We start from the raw sequence: 21,336 nt of genomic DNA, 5'->3' as shown, positions 1-21,336 counted from the left end.
TCCTAATCAAACACACCTGAATCAACTCATCAGAACATTAGAAGAGACCCCAAAAACTGAATAGGTCAGATAGTGGAGACAACCGAAAAATGTACTGTTAGTGTGCCTTCAGTAACAGGGTTGGGAAACACTGGTCTAAGCATCATTCAACAGCACATCTCATGTTTATCAATGCATGCTGCAATTGGATGGGTTGTGTTTAGAGCTGTAGCAAATAATTGTTTGAGAATTTGATTCTATATCAATTCAGAGATTTTTAAAATGCATAGCTATTCTTTTTTGAATAGATACTGAGCTTAGTGTTTAATGGCAGATGGGGTCTGGACTAGTTTTTGCTGTAAACTCAAATGTACGAGGACACCTGTTTTTTGGCTGAATCAATGTAAGTTGCTTTGTTATGTCATGAGATTAAATGTAAACTCACTATAAACACTCTTGTAGTTTACTTAAACCTTTCCTAACTTTGTTGATGATTAGTTACTGTTCAAGTCAAGGTAATTATAGTCGATTAAAACAAAAAAATATATATATATAATTGAAAAAGATTATTGTTAACTAAAATAAAAACGAGAGTTTAAAAAAAAAAAGTAGAACTATACTAGTAGAACTATAGAACATTTGAAACGATTCGCGTCTTCAGTAACGTTAGGCACTTTTCCACAAAATACTTTTTAACATGCCTAATGCCTCCTCTGACTCTAAATAAACCACAATATATACCAAGTTATTCAGTTACTAGAACAGTACATGGGATCAGATTTGAGAAGCGGTGAACTGATAATACTGCGCATGCGTCATTCAGTGAACAAACAGTACATGACAGCCTGGTGTGACTGAACTAAACTTGAACATATGCAGCGCGGGTAAACCGAGGGCTTAAATTAGAGGATCTAGCGAAACTTAAGTTTACAGTATTTCATAACAGAAAGTCGTAATGGAATTTATCATGGTGATGATTAAACCAAATGAAACTATGATTGCATACTACATTTTTGATATGTCCAAAACTTTGATTGTCACAAAAGATCTGGTTTGCATTAAAGATCTGAACTTCCCATCACCACTGTGTATTTAACCTCAGAAGTAGCTACTCATATATTTTATTTAAGGCTAATGGTAGCATTTTTGTGTCAAAATAAAGTAGTCTTTCTTTGGTTGATTTTTTTATTATACAATATTTATTCTGATGATTTTGAACCGTGCATCTGACAAATGTTCCAATTTTTTAAAAAAAGCACTAACACTAATAAACAATAAACTAAAACAGCAGTTTCAAAATATAGAAACTAATAAAACCTCATTAAAACTAACTCAATTTGAAAACAAAAAGTCAAAAAACGAAATAAAAACTAAAACTAATGAAAAATCTAAAACTATTATAACCTTGGTTCAAGTGGGATTTGTAAGGAAATGGATGCAAAAAAAATACAGCTATTTGTACAGCATACAGCGCCATCTGCTATTAAAAACTAGCCTAGAGCTAGTGGTGGACAGAGCTTGGCTTCATGAAACACTGAATTTGTTGAAGCAAAAGTGTCAAAGCTTCGAAACCCTACAGTGACACCTAGTGGGCATTTTTATTTATTTTCTCTGGAACAGCTTCAGCAAAGAAACAGTTCAGCAAATTGAGGAATTATACCCCGCATTGTTGAGTTGAGGTTTCAAGTAAAGCGCTGAGAGTTCCTGACTAGCATGCAGAGATAATGGGTTAGAATTCAGGGTGATCCAGCTATAGATGTTAGTTTTTAAATGCTGTTCTTGTAATGTGTTTTGTTCTAACATTGGTCTGACAACACTTTGTAAATAAATATGTCTCGTTTTGGTCATAAAAAATTTACATTATCACAATGCATCAAGTTACAATTTCTTAGTGTTTCTGAGTAAACTCGGATTAGATCTCGAGCCATTTGGAGCACAGTTAAGGCTTGTTTATACTTCTGTGTTGAGTGATTGGCGTGACCCGCCATTCTTGCGCGTTGTTGTGCATTTATACTTCTTTATGCTGTTTGTGTTGCCCAGCAATAATATTTCCAAAACACTAGCTGGTAGTGAGTTTTTATATTTCTCTGTGTCGAATTTCTTCGCTGTTGTTTTTTCTGAACGCCACCTTAATGTGCAAGTAACTAAAACTCACTCATTCTGAGGCGGGAACCGGCAGACGTGCAACAACTAATGACGTAAACACAAAACAAAAGTTTCCATCTGAAGCTTCTTTCACGGGGGACGACACTTGTAAACACTCACTCCAACAGGTTTGCGGCTCTCAGCACCGCCCACACTCATCAGCACTTCCAAGCTGAGCAATCACAGAGCTTGCGCTACACGTTGTTGCGACATTACATTAGTTACAAATGTAGTTACATTTTTTAAAAGGTGCGCGTCAGAGTCGGCGTTACCCATGGTGAGGGCTATGTGAAGGTGAAGACTGTGCCGGAGCATACGCGTGCGCTTGACGCTGAAGAAGTTTACACACAGACCACTAGGCTACATGAAATATTGTCGAAAAGGCAGTTTTGCATCAGCCATACCAACCTTGATCGCCATCTGCTGTTAAAAACTAGCCTAGAACTCAGTCAACTGTTAAAATAAATGGAGATGCAGTCTGAAAATAACAGGATTGATGAAGAATTGATTTCTTTTTATTAGACCACAGCTCTACTCCAGCAGTTTATTTTAAAACCAGATTATTTTACTGGGCAAAGATTTACATGTCCAAGAGCAAAAACATGTTTCATGGTCAGACTTAACCATTTAAACATGCAGGAAATAAAAGTTAATTTCTTAAGGATATAAAAGTTTCAGATGTCATAAAAATAGATGGGAGATGTAAACGTCACATATTTTTTATTTTAAAAGGTAAAACTTGCCAAGACTTTCATATAAAACCTGCTGGCTTTCATAGACAACTTAGAGAGTTTTTCAAGTGTCATTAATAGCTGTTCACATATTGCCAATATGAAAAATGTGATTAATTCATTGCAAATTCTTACATATAGCCCCTTTAGTTTGAATGGAACAGCAAAAAAGTAAGGTTCAAGAACATGATGTTTTCTAAGAGAGAAAGCCATGCGTACCTTCAAAGAGTTGGTGCCTCGTCTTCAGCTAGCTTTCAGTGGTACCCATTTGTAAATGCTGTGGCAATCAAAGGACCCTGAAAGTAGATAATGTGCAAGACGATGAGCAGAATCATTCACGCAATATGAAAACAGACAGAATAATAATAATAATAACACGTCTCTTTAATGAACAGTATGAGATTCCTCTCTCATGTAGAGAGTCAAGAACTCCACTTTAGGAGAACATGATACTGATAAAAGACTCATTCAAATCTGTGATGTGACTCTAATTGAGAGCCGATATCCTGCTGACGATGGAGCATGGCTAGTCGGGCATCATCTTCTATTTTTATGCTTAAATTAGACTACACCTTCATGCAGCTCGGTCAATGCATTTCTGTGGCTTCAACTCCTTTCTATTTCAATTCGGTTTTTAAAAATGAGCTTTAGCTATTTCTCAAATTATGTCTTGGTGATATGGTCAAACAAAAGTATATGTTTTATTTCCCCTCTGGAAAGAATGAGCAATTTTAACTCACATGTAACACTTAAATAACCTTCTCTGTATTAAATCACTGAATATTATTGTATAGAAGAATAGAAATTATGTTCATGGCTGAGATAAAGTTTCATAAATGTTGCATTTGATGCTAATTTTATTTTATTATAATTAATTAACTGTAAGTAATGTACGGTTAACAAGCAAATAGCTAGTCATTACTGGAATGGTAACCTACTTGCTGTACAAGTCAGATTCACGTCACACATTGTTCAGCTGCTTCAGATGTGCATGCAATGAATCAACTTAATTTGCAGCACAATTGGCTTATACTGATTAAGAAATTTATATATATATATATATATATATATATATATATATATATATATATATATATACACACACACACACACACACACACACATACCTGTCAACCCACCCGTTTTCCCCAGGATTCTCCTGTATTTTACACTTCTATCCCGCTATCATCCCGTAAAATTTACCTTTATTTCTCCCACATTTTCTATGAAGGGTGGCAATAAACATTAAAGAGTCGATTCTCCCTATACACAACCTATACCACCGAACCACCAGGGGACACCCCTTGCTCTTAAATGTGAATCTGTTCAGTGCTTTCCTTTTATTTAGGCATGAAAACACTTTGAAAAAAAGATAAAAATGATGGGATTCCCTTCTTTCTCCATTACAGGTGCTGTTGCCCCTCTTATGCAATCCTCAAAGCATCAGTTCGTGTAGCGGTGCTTGACTGCTCCATTGTGATAAATAGGTGCTGTTTCCCAAACTGATTAGACACACATGATTTAAAGCGAAAGTGGACACTCTGGGCTCTTGGGTACGTGTTTGAACAAACATATAAACATAATAATATCTAAACATGTCGACCTTGGTGGCTTTTCTTTTAAGCACAGCTAATTTATCTTAAATGAGCATAAAAGGATGCAATCGAATGCTTTCAATGTAGCTGCTCTTGCTTCAATTTCTTTATAATAGCTATTAATTTGCAGCTTTTTGTAATGTATACTATTTATTTTATCCTTTGTAAATAACAATAATAATCATTTAATAATTGTATTACAAACTGTTTAACAAAACAGGTTTGTTGTAATCGGATGATCACAATAAATATCCTCGAAAAAGCCAAAGCAAACACTACCAGACAACTGTGGTATAAATACAACAAACAAAAGAGAGAGATCGACTTAGAATGTCTCTCATCAATGATTTGATCAGCTGTAGTTTGAAATAAGAAAAGAAAACGCTGAGATTCCTCCACTAAGGACTTATGTGATCTCTGTCACCATCTTGTGGCTGTCAACTGTCAATTTCTTTGCTGAATCTCCGAAATGATAAATGTTTTAAAAGGGGCACTATCCTTATAAATAAATGGCATAGCTGCAAATATAAATAACTACATTCTCACCTAAAAAAAACTCTCAAAAGGAGATTATGTTGTCCAACAGCTGCGATATTTATCAAACTGTAGTGACTTTATTCCTCTGCTTGTAACTATGTGAGCAGAGTTATACACAAGAATGAAGAGGCTGTACAAGTGCAGTTTTGGCAAACTGTGCCTTTAAGAAAGTCACAGCACATTTTTCTTTTCTTTTTTTTTTTATTGTGAAACACATTTTGTTTTTCACTGAGTCCTCCAATCCAGACAATCCTATGAGGAAAAAGCTTTTTTAAGCTCTATACAGCCAAACATCAGTGTTAGAAAAACTCCAGCTGTATGAACCGAATCCCTTTTAGGAGCACTCTATAATGCATGATCCTACAAATTAAACTGCTGCAATCCCCATCAGAGTAACTCGAAGGCCTTTGAGCAAAAGGAAAACACAAGAAAACATATTTGCCTCTTCTGTGGAGCTAATCAGTCCTGAATAAGTAAATAAATCCTGCCCATTGTCAGTCTGCGTTTGTGAACTTACAAACCCACACGGCTGATTTAGAGGGCAAAACGGCAAGCTGTCAACAAGCCTTTCTGAGAAACACAGCCGCTTATCGGGCCTGTCATCAGACTATTGTGTGCATGGCAGGAGCGGATCTGTCTAATCCATACGAATAAATCAAAGTCAGTCTCGCACCCGCTGCTTTAGAGGGCAGGAAGGAAAGGCTTTCTTAAGTTTATATTGGCTTTTCTGCCAGGCTTCCTCGTTTTAAGAACTGAGCGTAATGAAACTTTATTTCATCTTGATACTACAAGTTTTAAAGAGAGAGAGAGAAAGAGAGGGAAGGGGGATCCAGTAGGAGGTGAACTGGTGACACGTGTCAGAAAAATAAATGGAGACGAGCATTTTAGTTCTGCGTCATTTCCCGTGTTAATGTTCTGCACGGAGACATCAAGAACTACAGATTCGCACACATCTATCAGTCCAGCTGAACGAATGCTCGCTAAATTTGGAATTAATCACACAGCACAAAATGGCACTCACTCAAAAACCACACTAATGCCGATAAATAAAGTTATGAATTCATGCGGTGACATGTTTTATTTAGATGCCGGGAGGCTGAAATGAAGGATGAAAGATCCAGGTTTGTGATCACTTCGGCTTTCTAAGCAGCAGTTAATATCTCTGCCATCAGCCAATTGTCTTTATATGCCATAAACAGCTGTTTATGAGCAGTTCTTCTACACTTGCCAGCAATTTAACTACTTAAAGACAACTTCTTTCATTCAAAGGCAGATGTAAATGTCTTGCTTAAGGGCCTAATGGTGATGGTTAACAGACACTCGGGATCTTTAGTTTTCTAAGCAACACGGCTCCGGTTGTGATGGGAAAAATATCCCCAGTTTACAAAGTTCTCCTCCTCTGCACGAGCTCACAATTTCAGGAATAGTTTAGACAAATATTACAGTTCTTTCATCATTTTCACAGTCAGATTAAAATTGTGGACTGTTCAACTCATTTCAGGTCACTTTCAATATATCACACAAGTAATTCACAATGAATTACTATTATAGAACAAGAAATATTCGAGTTCTGTAGTTTGGAAAAGCATGGATTTGGTTGGAGTTATTTCCAGGTGGAAAAGTAAATCAAAATGACATTTCTAGACAGTCAGTTGTGGTTTTCTAAAATATAAATAAAGCATCTGGTGTTCATTCTTCGTATCTTGCTTAAATGAGGGTTCAATTGTCTGGACTGTACCCTAAGTTCATTTGTCGTCACATTCTCGGTTGGTTTGTCTTCACTCTACTGTCTTTTTTCCTTCTGAACCCTGGTACTCTTGCGTCATTGAGCTGCTGTTGTGTTTACGGCTGTTGCAAGATGACGAACACGAAAGCACAGCACCAAAATGGAAAGATGTCTGCTTATTGCAGTTGTTCTGCTTTTACTGAATCTTTTAGTTTTGAACATACAGAAAGCAGCTTACATCCATCTGCCGCAAAAATATTAAAAACGTTCAGAACAAATCACGATGTCTGCAGAAGCTGTTTTTGGAGGAGACAAGCAGACATTTTCACTGTGTTTGCCCGGGCTCAGTCCTGCTTGTTAGCAAGGTACATTATGTGATACACACACACACACACACACAAATGATCATAATGAAAACTAAAGTTTGTTGTACAGTTGGCGGTTCACTTCTGTTATTTTGTATGATTGCATTCATACCAGAAGTGAACCGGACCAGAGTTTGCATGAATTGTAAGCGTGACTTCTTTGGTTCTTCAAACAAGTTTGCAAATCAGATTAAAATGTCTGGATGAACTAATCTGAGATGGCTGGGTGTGTTGTGAAGGACAGATCTATCGATCCTCGAAATCATGATCACAGCAGCGTAATGAAATCATCTGATTAATATTCAATTATCCACGCAAGCAAAATTACATCAAACTCATAGGAAATGGTTTGTTATACAGTATATGATACACAATCACTTTTCACCTTTGCTGTGGGCTGCAGGCTTTACACTTTCATTTATCAATTTATTTAGTTTAACATTTAGAGCGGATTTTCTTTATGATAGTAGCCTATTCCTAAGTTTCTTAATCAGCGTAAGGAATCACTTATATTGGCTCAAATAAATTTTGCATCAAAAAAGCATTTTGGTGTCAGTAAAGGTGTCTGCAACCTTTGCGGAGCATCAAATCACCATCACATTAGCTGTCAAACAATGTGCATGACTGCATAAATGATTAATCCTTTCAAATATAAAGAGCTAGAATATTGGGCATGTCTATTTTCATACACAAATTGCACTAAATCTGGGTCGGTTCCTAAAAAGTATGCGTTTGAATCTAAAAAGTCACCTGCATGACGGTTTTTGTACTTTTATTGCAGAGTGTAAATTGCATAAGTTTTATTTATATATATTTTAAAAACTTCTAATATATACAATTATAGATTTTATATTATATAATTTTAAACTATTTTATTATTTTCTCCAGTGTTTATATCCTATTGGTTACTACTGTTGGAAAACATCAGAATTCGGTAATATGGAAATGTAGTTTCCTGGATGTAAATGAACGCACACATCCACATGTCAATCAATCAGAGAAAATGCAATCCTGTAGGTTAATGGTTTTTACACTTTTTCCAAAGTCAAATCTCAGCACTTTTTTTAGATGTGGAAAAATACATATTTACATACATATACAGTACATACCTCAGCAGAAGGGCCAGGCACAATCTGCAGACATTTTTTGCTATTTCTGCGCAGATTTTTGTAAAAAAAAGATTTACGCAGAATTGTTTTAGGAGTATTATAACTAAAAACTTAATATATGAAAAAAAATAATACATTTTTTAACTTTAATTCAATGTTTACAATGCAAATCCAATTAGATCCTCTTATTTGGTAAACAAAGCAAGTCTCTCATATCATAGATCTACTAAAAGACATGAAATATGACTTCACTAACTGTATTGTAAATAAATCAATTGAACATTTTCATATTAGTCAGTAATATTACTAAAATTACTTTCAAAACTGAATAAATGTACATCTACACAAGTAAATAAAGACTCAATGATGGGCTAAAAATCTGCAGATTACTACACGCACAGATTCTGTGTGGTCAAACTCATCAGATGCTATTTGTTATATTATTCTGTAATACAGCATGGCATCAAAGATGGATTCTGATGGCATGTTTCTCCCAAGCCCAACATTGAACTACTGTTATTATTAAGTCATCTTTAATCTTAAATTGAAATAATACTAATCTGTGCTCTTTGATTAGACAGGCAGATCATGCTATGTGCACATGCACAGACTCCACACTTTATATTTTATGCAAAAGCAAAACTATTTCTTTTATTATTGTTACCTATTTAGTAAGAGAACTCATTATGAAAGCAACCACTATCCAAAATCCAAAGCATTATGCAAACCTTTGAAAACACTTGATTAAAATATAAGAATTTCCAGCACTTTTTATTATATATTTTATTATATAAGAATAACCCTGCAGGTTAGAGATTGTATTTTATGGCTGTGAAAATCAGAGCTACTACGATAAAAATAGTTTATATATAAGTTAATTATGGTTAAAGAGTGTGGAAAAGTATGGAATGTTTGCATTGTAATTGTTTAAGATTACCCTCCATATACAGGAGCAAACTAACAAGCAGCCAAACAGCAGAAATCTTCAGCAAACACTCGCATAAATCAAAATCTGCTTCAGTTGGTTAAGAAACTGATTTGAGAGAACGGGGTGAATAATTTAATTTCAATTTGGCAGCTCATTATAAATGCTTTCTTCTTCAAATTGAGATGGGCGCTGACACCGAGCCGCAACCTGACGTCCGTGACATCTGCAGACAGAATGCGTGCGCTCGCCGACAAAAGCCAATTAAAGCAAGTTTTTTGTGCAACGCAGGGGCTTTCGTTTGGAGACGGTGTCAAGAGCATCTGCTAGTTACAGGGACATCTGATTTTGACAATTTGCTCATTTCCAACCATGGCAGCTTTTTGCTTCCTCTAAACTGTTTGTGATGCTTTTATTCCCCAAACAAAACATCAGCGGGACGAGAAGTGTCAGTCTAACGGAGACTCGTGACTCATTGGGGTATTTTTGAACATGTGGAATGGAACTAATTCCTCTGATATTCTTCTTTCCCCAGCGCTGCTTTTCTAAATGGCTGTGCTGACAATCAAGCCCTCACTGTAAAAAGTGAGTCACGACTGAGGAACAGCCAGTCAGACTCGCATTTCTCAGTTGGAGGTTGAATATAATTAAAAACTAGGACGGACAAGGACTAATAGTGAGCACTTTTTGCATCTCTTAGCGTGACTGAGAGTGTAACATATAGCTCTACTCACCGCGATACTGTGATTGAACCCGGAGCCTGGCTGAGGACTGGCAGCGCTGATGTAATTTCCCACTGCTGAGTCCTGACTGCTGGGGCCATACAGGTCTGCCACGGGGCCAGGACTGTTCGCACCGGGGAAACCTCCAGGCCGAGGAGGGTTAGCACCTGTATAGGACACACATACACACTGGCGAAATCAGTTTCACTCTATAATAAAACCACTAAACAACCACAGAGAAGATGGAAGAAGCCATGTTCACTTAAAATAAATAAATAAATGAATGAATGCTTTTATTCAGCAACGACGCATTTATTTGTTCAAAAGTGAAACCACATTTATAACACTCGTAAACAATGTTCTTTTAAGCTTTTCATACATCAGAGGAAATCTAAAAAGCATGTCACGTGCTTTAGAAAAAAACACTAAATCCCCCATTTCACAATTAATGATTCTATTCATTAGGATTAAACAGTCATTGTCTGTATTGTTTTTTTAATTATTAGTATTTTTTTGGAAAGTTGTACTCAGGGCTTCACATTTACTTTTTTGATCACCAGCGACTGTGGCTATTAGTTTTCCAACGTTACTAGCCACTCGCCATTGTCACTAGTTCATGGGTGCCTAAACTTTTAAGTATGAAGGGCCAAAAACCAAATATTATCAAGAGCCGTGGACCAAAGGGTAAATTTACCAAACTATATTAAAATAAAGTTGCCATGGGCATTTGCTAATTTTATTATTATTCATAATATTTCAAAATAAAAAAAAACCATTACTTTAAATCGGATAAACCAATGCAGTATAACTTTTTAAATGATGACTTATTGCAATAAAACATAAACAATCACATTTATAACACAGTGGAGTGCAATGCTGAATACACTAGTCAAGCAGAATCTGCCTTTGACTTGATTTGCTCATCAAGGTCTCTGCATTGTCAGGTGACTGTATATAGATTTAAGCAAAATCTGATTAATTTAAACCATTTAATAAAGCATTTAATTTCAGCTTTTAACAAACAGACAAAGCTTAAAACAAACAAATGTTTGCATTAAATTTGGATTGACAATCTCTAAACCTTGTCCCTCTCTTCTCAGATGGAATGGTGAGCCAAATCAAAGATAACCATGGGACAAATTTGGCCCACAGGCCCTAGTTTGGTCATCTCTCTACTAGACCAACAATTTTTTTGATGGAAAAAATACATTTTATATGTATAATATTTGACTGTAGCATGCTAAATTGACTTCATTTACATTTTGTGTTATGTCCACGTCTCCTCGTTCATTTTACTTGTTTTATATGTTGTGTGTGATCTTGCTCAATGAGCTGAGCAAATGGATTATGGCTTCTAAGTGTCAAATTGCAATTAGTTTTATTTCACATGAATTTTTAGAGCTCTAAGGATACTAAGGATTTATCCATTTTTCTCTGGCCACACCAAACTAATTATTTCCTTGCCACAAAATGTAAATAATGTGTCAAAACAAGCAAAATGTAGCTGTTCATTCATTGATTTTCTTTTTAGCTACAGGACGCCACAGCGAAATGAACTGCCAACTCGTTCAGCATATGTTTTACACAGCGGATGCCTTTCCAGCTGCAACCCATCTCTGGGAAACATCCATACACACTTATTCACACTCATACACTAAGGACAATTTAGCGTACCCAATTCACCTGTACCGCATGTCTTTGGACTGTGGGGGAATCCGAAACACCCAGAGGAAACCCACGTAAACGCAGGGAGAACATGCAAACTCCACACAGAAACGCCAACTGACCCAGCCGAGGCTCAAACCAGCAACCTTCTTGCTGTGAGGCGACAGCACTACCTACTGCGCCACTGTGTTTCTCACTTATAGCTGTGTACATTTAGTTTTTTCAACAAAAATGTTCTTAAAAAAACAACAGACATTTAAAAATATATATCGTCATGAATCTAAAATGCACAATAGTTTGTCCAGACTAAAGGTCCATCAGTGAACCATAGATAAATGGAGAGTTAATCTATTAAAGTAATGTTATTGTAAACATTAAACCATATTAACAAAAATAACTAGAAGCAAAAAAAAGCAGGTAAAAATCATTCCATGTGCGATAATAAAGGATAATCATGTGCACATGGCCCATTAATAATCTGTTCAGAGAATGGTTAAAACAAAAGCGGCAACTGCTGCTGCTTACAAAAAAAAAAAAAAACTGTAGCTCTGGAAAGCAGCAGGACTGTGGGTGCATGAGCACCGCTGTTTCCCAGTCTATTTAAAAGAGAGGCAATCGCACCAGTTGTGTTCCCAAGCACGTTTACTTCGTGCAAGGATCCGTGAGCTTTTAAGCTCTCACAAGCATCACATAAGTTCTACATGCACGACATGAAGTCCTCGCCTGATCATTTTTTCATTCAATATTCACTTGCTTTTTGCTTGCACAAACAGTTATCAGTTGTGCTGATCGCAGTTGCACACATATTGACAAACGCTCTTAAACTAAAGTTCTAATCTTTAGTGATGAGCCAACAATGGCAATTTAAAAGTTATTTTCAAAAGGCCAAAGTGGCTAGTGGAGGTGGCTGTCCAACTCAACACAGCTGATATCCCGCATTTGGCGAGTGTTAATGTCAAGCCCTGGTTGTACTACAGTATACATCAGAAGTGTCAAACTCAGTTCCTGGAGGGCCACAGCCCTGCACTGTTTAGTTTCAACTCTGCTTCAACACACTAACCTGTAAGTTTTAAACAAGCCTGGAGGACTCAATTATTTTTATCAGGTGTGTTTAAACACAGTTGGAACTAAACAGCAGAGCTGTGGCCCACCAGGAATTGAGTTTGGCACCCCTGGTATACTGCAAGTTAACATAGCCCTTTACAGAATGGCCAAAAATGCCTCATACAGTAAGCTATTGGTCTTTCTTTCTAATAATTAGATAAAGCAGATATTAATTGACTGTACAAATTATCACGTGTACAGCTCCTGGCTTTTAAAGGGATAGTACACCCTAAAACACAAAAGAACATATTTTGAAAAATGTTGGCATTTATATTGGAAAAAACACATTTTATTATAATAACAGGATTTTCCAAAATAACTTTTTGTGTGTTCAACAGAAGAAAAAAAGTTGAACAGGTGTGTGAAAAGTGAATGGAGAGTAAAGAATGACAGTTTTCAGTTTTGGGTGAACTAACCCTGTGTTTGGTTGAGGAGACATGGAAATGTGCAGAGCTGGTGGTCCTTCAGGAACGTGGCTGAGAAACAATGGCCTAAAGGACAGTTTAACTACTCATGAAAAACAAGGATTTCATTGCTGTTTGTAAGATGACAATATTTTTTTATACTCTTTGTGTTTTTAAAAACAAAAATTTCCTAAATGAACAGCCTTCACACATGCATGGCCAGTATTTAGATTAAAAACGCCCACAATGTCCATGCAAAACAGTCTGCAGCCACACGCTGTGCTGTGCATTAGGCAGGTCTGACAGAAGGACGAGGCAGGGAGAAACACAGGCTCTCCTGCTGTGCTAAGAAACACTGAGCTGAGATTTGAACATGCATGTAAAGACTGAGCTGCTTTTGTAAATGCTCATTCCCCATATCTCTCTTCACAGTGACCGTATACAGCTGGAGGACAGAACATCAGCGCCTGCAGTCGCCACAGGTATCAACACAACCAGATGCATGTGTGTGTGTGTGTGTGTGTGTGTGTGTGTGTGTGTGTGTGTGTGTGGCGCATGCAGGGATTTCATGTCACATACAGCGCTGTATTGATGCTTATATTAGTACAATCATGACTGTGTGGGGGTTGGGCTAAATAAAACTATCAAAGTAGGTTAAAATGCTGTTATGATGCGTACATGCTAATAGTCACGGAGGATATAAGATTTTAATGATATGATAACATTAGATAAATATGTCACAGTACTGTTATTACGGCTCTACAATATGTCCTTTTTAAATGTCTGGATAAATTCTTTTTTTCCATTGAACACAATATATTTTATTTAAAGAAACATTTAAAATATTTTGGAAAACGACTAAATTATTCAAATAAATCATTCATTGATTCTTCTGTCTTCATTAAATTCCACAACACAGATTTTTTTACAACTTGAAAAGGTGTATTTCGATATCTTTTCTGTGGATATAAATTAAGCCACTGCACTGCTCAGGTCTATAGTATGCTTGAACGTTTAATATGTATATATACATGTATGTGTAGACTCCCTGATAAAAGTCTTGTCGCTTTTCCAAGTTTTAGGAACAACAAATAATAACTTGACTTCTAGTTAATCATTTGGTATCAGAAGTGGTTTATGCGAAAGGCAAAGGCCTCTAGATTACACTTTTTTAGCTAAATAAAATTAATCATGCCTTGATTTTTTGTCACTTAACAGAAATAATGTACAGTATAGAATATAAAATCATGCTGCAGTGGAAAAAGAATGATTATTGTGTATGACTCCCATGAGCTTGGAGGACTGCATTCATACATCTCTGCAATGACTAAAATAAGCAAAGAAAGTGTTCTTGCAGGACTCCCAGAGTTCATCAAGATTCTCTGGATTCATCTTCAATGCCTCCTCCTTCACCTTATCCCAGACATGCTTAATAATGTTCATGTTCGATGACTGGGCTGGCCATTCCTAGAGCACCTTGACCTTTGCTTTTAGGAAGTTTGATGTGGAGGCTGAAGAATGAGAAGGAGTGCTATCCTGAGGTAGAATTTGCCCTCTCCTGTGGTTTGTAATCGCACACCCCTATACAGAATGTAACCCTAAACCATGATTTTTCCTTCACCAAACTTGACTCATTTCTTTGAGAATCTTGGGTCCATGTGGGTTCAAGTAGGTTTTCTGCAGTATTTGTGATGACTGGAATGCAGTTCAACAGATGATTCATCAGAAAAATCTACCTTCTAACACTTCCAAATGATCAATCAGAAGTCAAGTTATTCTTTGTTGCTCTTACAACTGGGATTGAAGACAAGACTTCTCTCAGATAGTGTAAATATATATATAGAAGAGGTTTTCAGATGTTTGCTGAATCGTTCAGCTTGATGACTGGAGATACTGCTGCCCTAAAAAAAATAAATAAAATAGTTGTAAAAAACAAAAAACGAACATGTATCTTAGGGCCTACTCACACTATGCTATCTGAACCATGCCAGGGCCCATTTTACGGATTGTTTGAGAAGTGTAAGTGCTCTTAATCAGGCTCATAAACGGTTCACCTGGCCGGCCCTGGCCCGGTTGGAAGAGGTGTGCCAGGCAGAGCAAACCATGCCTGAGCCCAAAACGGAAGATGAGATGTGACATTTAAGGGACTGTTTCATGTGGATTTATTAATCATTTTTACTGTTTAATGAACACAAACTGGCATAGATTAAAGACAAAAACCCCTCACTGCACGACAGCTGCACCTTTAGCAAACCTCCTAATTCCTGCAACACGAGGACTTTGATTGTTTATGAGCGTCAAAAGTTGCTGATCTGTTCGACAAAATATTTGACTGCATGTCACTGCATATCAAACGACTAAAACAATATCAATAAAGAAATCTCCACTGTACTGAGCCAGAGCGCTTCTCTACTGAACAGCTCATCATCAATGACGTAAGCGTGTCCAGGCCCGAATGTAATGTGAATGCGGGCCGTTGGGGGAGACGGGAGGGGGGACAAGCGTGCTTTGGCCCGGTTCAAGGCAACTGTACAAAGTATGAGTACACACTTTGAAACAGTAAATTTTGTCGATTTTAAAACTGGTAATTTTCCCATGCCTACATGCTAGTTGTCATTCAAAACTAGAGTTATATGGTTTAATTCTTTACAGAAACATTAGGGTAAAAAAATGTATTCTTGAAATGAAATTATGTTAATTGACATTTAATGTGCATATACAGATACAGTACTTAATCACAGCGTGTTAATGAAGTGATGAGAGTCAGCGCTAACTCTCCTCTCCCTGGACGTGCTGTTCTTATCGGAGCACTCCGGCTTACCTTTCTTTCACACTCTTTTATGTGTACTGTAATCTTTATTCCACATAATTGCTGGATTCTGTAAAGGTGAGAGCTGTGCTTTCTCTCGCTTTGCCAGGAATGGGATTTATGCTCCAAATTAAACCCTGGGGCTAAACCGTTACTGCTATTAGCTTTAATAGCTAAACATGACTTACATTTATTGGCTTTGACTGGTAGCTTAGCAGCACCCATGCTAATTAAAGCCGCCGGCCTGTGATTACGCAGCGTGTTTTTGAGACACAGGTGACTCATCTGTCCCGCTCTGGCTCCCAGCACTGGGGTTTTAATCGATGTCACCCTGCGCATCCTTTTGGCGGGATAACAGAGTGTTTCTGCTGAGCAGGGAAAGCCGCAGTAATGTAGATATTCTCCAGTACAAAACTACACACCAGAAGTGCCAGTATTGACCCCTAAAAAACCTACGATTCATCGACTTTGTCCATGTTGCCACAGCAACAAGACATTCGGACAGACCTTCAATACAGCGCACCTGTATTTAATGGAGCTTTCTGGAAATGCTCTAAAACTTTGCTGAAAGCAATATTAAGGACATACATTGCAGTAGCAAAATAAGATTTTGTTTCTGTTTTGCCAATGCAAAAAATAAAACCCAAGAATGTTGTACTTTTGTGTTGGGCTGATGAAATCTAGCAAATTAAAATCTGGCCATTAAAGCGCTATAAAACAGCCCCTGCCTCAGCAGGGTGTTTTCACACCTCTAGTTTGAATAAAGTCAGGAAAGTGGGTGATTCCAGCTCTGTTTAGATGCGGGTGTTGAGAGGTGAAAGGGTTTGCATGAAAAGGGGAGTTTGATTACGTGCACAACAGCCGGCAACACAAACACAGACGCAGGGGAGACAGTGATTCAGACAGCAGCATTTACAGCTGATCTGAGAGCTGTGTGGAAGTGGAGGATTTTTCAGTTGTGATATTACTATAAAGTAATATAAAACTAAATCATTTTGACTAAGGTGTGTCTTTAAAAACTGAAAGAGTACTGCTGACGATACTAACTAACTTTGCCATCTGAATAAATATAAACAAAGACACTGACCACACACTCACCAGATCTGTACAATCAACACTAACCACATCTTTTTTTTAAATCTGGAATTAAAAATCCCAGGATGTCCTCCGAAAAAGAGTAGGGGTTTAACCCCGGCATCCTGGCCAAATCTGCCCACTGGCCTCTGTCCATCATGGCCTCCTAAACATCCCCATATCATAATTGGCTTCATCACTCTGTCTCCTTTCCACCAATCAGCTGGTGTGTGGTGTGCGGTCTGGCGCAATATGACTGCCGTCGCGTCATCCAGGTTGATGCTGCACACTGTTGGTGGATGAGGAGATTCCCCCCTATGTTTAATGCGCTTTGAGTGTCCAGAATAGCGCCATATAAATGTAAAGAATTATTATTATTATTATTATTTACAGTACTTCCATATGATGATTAATTTCAGAGAATTAAAAATTACATTCATGCCTTTTTGAAGCATTTAAACACTGAAAGCACACTCAAAAATCTATTTAGATTTAGTCTTTGTAATTTGGGGCCAGACCAGCAGCAGAATGAGAACAGGTTGGGCTTGTGGCCAAAGCTACATCTATGTGATCACTGGTGTAAAGCAGAAGGACTACAGACAGTTTCCTGTTGACTGCCAAATGAAATGAGGCGAGAGAAGTGGGACAGAAGGAGGTGAATCTCAAAGATCCACGACACCTGGCCTGGCATGGGCCGTGTGGCCACAGTGATCAGGTCTGAACCACAGATGTCCAGTACACAATGCCTGACCTCACTGGATCTTTTGGTAGGACAAAACAAGAGCTTTACATGCATCAGTCTGTCTGCAGATTCAAACCTGGAGTCTGAATTTCAAGATCATATTAAATGTAGAATCAGGAATGAAAACATAATCCACTTCATACACAGTTGTTTTATGAGTTGACACCTGGCATTCAAGAGACAGTTCACCCAAAAAACTGGATTACTGTACCTCACATTTACTCTCCTTCATGTGGTTTTAAACGTTTATGCTTTTCTTTCTATGAGGAATGTTATATGATATTATGAAAAATGCTGGTTGCGGATACTTATCAACTTTCTATATCAGGTAAAACATTACTGTACAAGTCAGTGGGTGCCAGCCATTAACCTTTGTTTTCAAACTATCATCTTTTGTGTTCAACAGAAGAAACTAAAAGAGGTTTTAAACAAGTTTGGGGTGAGTAAATGATGGCTGAATTAGCTTTTTTTGGCTTGCTATCCCTAACGTGTTGTAGATGAAGTCAGCACCTATCAAAGACACTTGTTCAGATACTCACAATAAATAAACTCAAATAAATGCAAGTAAATTAATAATAAAATAAATAGGAAAACATGACACAGCAGTTGTTTCCTAATAATTAAGAATAATCCGGTAATAGAAACAGCAGTACTGGAGAAATAAAATGTCTGCCATACACACCTGAGCTTTTAAAGTGGTCCGGGCTTGGGTGGTGCTGGGACGGAGAGTTGCAGGTGGAGGTGACGTGCTCGCTCTGCAGCATCTGACCTGTATGGGGTCCCAGGGTGGCATAATCAGCAAAGGAGCAGGGGGCGGCCCGCTGGTCTCCAGGCCCAGAGTAAAAGCCATAATCTGGAAACCCTGAGAAACACAAAGAGGTGGAACACTGTCAATGAGGAGCACTGTGTAGGTCATACGCAATGACAACTAACCAACGCAGTGAAGTATGAGAAATGACATGAGGCTGAATGATTCCTATATACACACACTCAAGGTAACAGTTACTCAAGACATAAACAAACCAAAAGACGATTTCGATACTACCTCTAAAGAGAGACCTATTAGCATTTTAGATATATCAAATCCAATGATGAATTCAGCACGTGGTTTAAGTGGAGTTTATTTACAAAAATTTCAAGAGGATCACATACTTATGATTGATCACAGCTGGTCCTGCATTAGCTAACACACGATTCACCAACCAGATGATTTATAACTCACTATACTGTAAATAACCAGTTTTTTTTTACCTCAGTATCATCGACTTTCTGTGCGGAGTTTGCTTGTTCTCCCTGTCCTTGGTTTCCTCCCAGTCTAAAAACACGCGACTTAAGTAAATTGAACATACTAAATTGGCACTATAGTCAAGCTCTTAGTAAGCTGTATTTTTACCTATAGCCATAGTAAGTAAGAGGTAGTTCTCAAGATCTACCTGAGCTGAAACTACACTCTCGCCCTGCTGAGGATTTCATAAGCTCGAGGCTCTTTCCCATGACAGCATGATTTATAATCAACGATCAGATAACTGTGAACTCTTAAAAAATGGCAGTTCATCCAAAAAAAAAAAGAAAATTCTGCCAATATTACTAGGACTGCACAACATAGTTTTAGCATCGATACTGCAACGCATGTATTCGCAATATCACAGGATCAGCAATGTTAAATTCTGATTATAATCGACCAGTTAGCACAGTTGAAAACATACAGGAATTATGAAGCAACTAATCCAGCAGAAGGCTAAATAGAAGCCTCAAATCTCGAAATGCATTTATAGTGCATCCAAAAAATGATACTTGCCAAGGTACCATCAGTCATATGTTATTTAGATTGTGCAAAGTGCATATAAAAAAAAACAATCATAATTTTCATAATAGCAAATTTTAACTATATTAGCTACAAAAAGTTGATCATTTGCATGTTTGAAAGCTCTCGTGAAGTGCTTTGAAATGTGCATTTTTATTTGATGTTTGATGTAATCTCAACTGAAACACAAAAAGAGAGGAACAATGTAGCTCCTCCCCTTTTCAAAAAACAGCCAATAATGTTTTGTTTCATCAAAGCTCCACCAGTGAAATTGGTTGAGCTTAAGCGCATCAAATGAGAAACATCTTGAAGGAGCCATGTCAGATACTAAAGAGCATTTGATTGTTTATGATGTGATGAGAAGCTGAAGTATGAGGTGACGTGAATTAAACCGTTGATCCTTTTTGGCAGAAGTGACAAACTACAAGTTTTGGAGCGCACTAGCTTATAGATATCCTACAAACGAACAACACTGACACTACTATCTAAAAACTTAACATCTTAAAATACTTAACTACTTAAATCTTAACAACTTAACATATATATATATTTTTTATATATGTTTTTTACACACACACACACTTAAGACAAAAAACATGAACTGTTATTTTCATTTGACTACTCAATTTGTTTACCTGAATACTGCTAGACTCATTGACAACCATAAAGCACTGTTTTTTTTTCATTGGTATCTTTGCTCCACTGTATTGATCAATTCTTGTGATTGGTTTATTATATTTTATACAGATGCAAAAACCTACAAAATCAACCCAATTCATCTAAAACTATGAATTCTTTACAAACAGAGCTATTCATCCGAAAAAATTACACCCAATACTGCAATATTTATCTCAGAAAAACAAGATATCACAATGTTACTTTTTTCTTTCTTCTGTTGAACACAAAATAATTCATTTATTCATTTTCCTTCAGCTTAGTCTTTTTGTTTATTAGGGGTTGCCAAAGCAGAATGAACCAACAACTATTCAACATATGTTTAACACAGCCGATGGCCTTCCAGCACCAACTCACTCTCACTCTGGCATTCACACGCTCATACACTACAGCCAATTTAGTTTATTCAATTCATCTATAGCGCATATCTTTAGACTGTGGGGGAAACCAGAGCACCCCACCCGGAGGAAACCCACACGAACAAGGGGAGAATATGCAAACTCCACACAGAAATGACAAATGGCCCAGCTGGGACTTGAACCAGCAACCTTCTTGCTGTGAGGTAACACTGCTAACCACTGAGCCACAGTGGCCCACACAAAATAATATATTTAGAAAAATGCTGGTCACCGGGACCCACTGACTCCCACATTATTTCCCCCCCTACAATGAAAGTCAATGTGTGCCAGGAATCAGCATTCATCAAAATATATTGTGTGTTCAACAGAAGAAGGATTTAAAACATCATGAATAAATGGTTCATTTTTGGAGTGAACTACCCCTTTAACAAAGCATTAATAGCCCTTCACATTAAATTACTGTTAAACATCTTTTCCAGACACAAATACACTGTTGATCAGGAAGGCAGATCATCAGCACATCATCTGACAGCTCCGGCTTCGCTAGCTTTTAGAGCTGGTCTTTTCAATCCTACATGCAGGTTTGCTATACATAAGGCTTTTCAAATCTTCAGTGGCCTTTCACAAACAGTAAGATGATCCAATCAAAGAAAGCCAGGATTCGCCGCAGAAGCCTTTTATCTAGCGTCTCCCCTGCCGCACATTTGCTTTTCATTGGGGTCCGGGACCTGCAGGAGCGTCCTGGAGCCGTGCCGAACATCACAGCGCTGATTATGCCCTCAACAGCTGCCAACAGTAATCTCAAGCTCTAAGTAGTTTCTCTGTCATCAGCTTCGCAACTTTCCCTCACCGTCCGTGGTTTGTGG

The 21,336-nt window shown here is 37.5% G+C and overlaps 1 protein-coding gene and 1 long non-coding RNA gene across 31 annotated transcripts in view; one reads left to right on the top strand and one right to left on the bottom strand.

Moving 5' to 3' along the window:
• Positions 1-21,336, bottom strand: part of msi2a (musashi RNA-binding protein 2a) — a 285,008-nt gene that overhangs the window by 2,005 nt on the left and 261,667 nt on the right. For 9 of the 14 annotated variants that reach the window (XM_087268677.1, XM_087268679.1, XM_087268681.1 and 6 more), the window contains 3 exon segments: positions 18,315-18,494; positions 9,847-10,001; positions 3,075-3,151 (listed from right to left, as the gene is read on the bottom strand). In XM_087268677.1, the coding sequence (XP_087124803.1) occupies positions 3,110-3,151; positions 9,847-10,001; positions 18,315-18,494 (377 nt within the window). In that variant the 3' untranslated portion in view covers positions 3,075-3,109. 14 annotated transcript variants of the gene reach the window in all.
• LOC103911773 (uncharacterized) overlaps positions 1-21,336 on the top strand; it is a 339,222-nt gene that overhangs the window by 290,267 nt on the left and 27,619 nt on the right. For 5 of the 17 annotated variants that reach the window (XR_015501455.1, XR_015501459.1, XR_015501456.1 and 2 more), the window contains one exon: positions 13,440-13,913. This is a non-coding gene — a long non-coding RNA (uncharacterized LOC103911773). Of the gene's footprint in view, positions 1-4,264; positions 6,986-9,647; positions 10,349-13,439; positions 13,914-21,336 lie in introns of those variants that run through there. The other 12 variants (XR_015501454.1, XR_015501460.1, XR_015501462.1 and 9 more) reach the window with 7 other exon arrangements.

This window comes from Danio rerio, chromosome 10 (genome assembly GCF_052040795.2).
Source record: "Danio rerio strain M-AB ecotype USA chromosome 10, GRCz13ab, whole genome shotgun sequence".
Taxonomy (NCBI): domain Eukaryota; kingdom Metazoa; phylum Chordata; class Actinopteri; order Cypriniformes; family Danionidae; genus Danio; species Danio rerio.
This window is presented reverse-complemented; position numbering and strand designations above follow the sequence as displayed.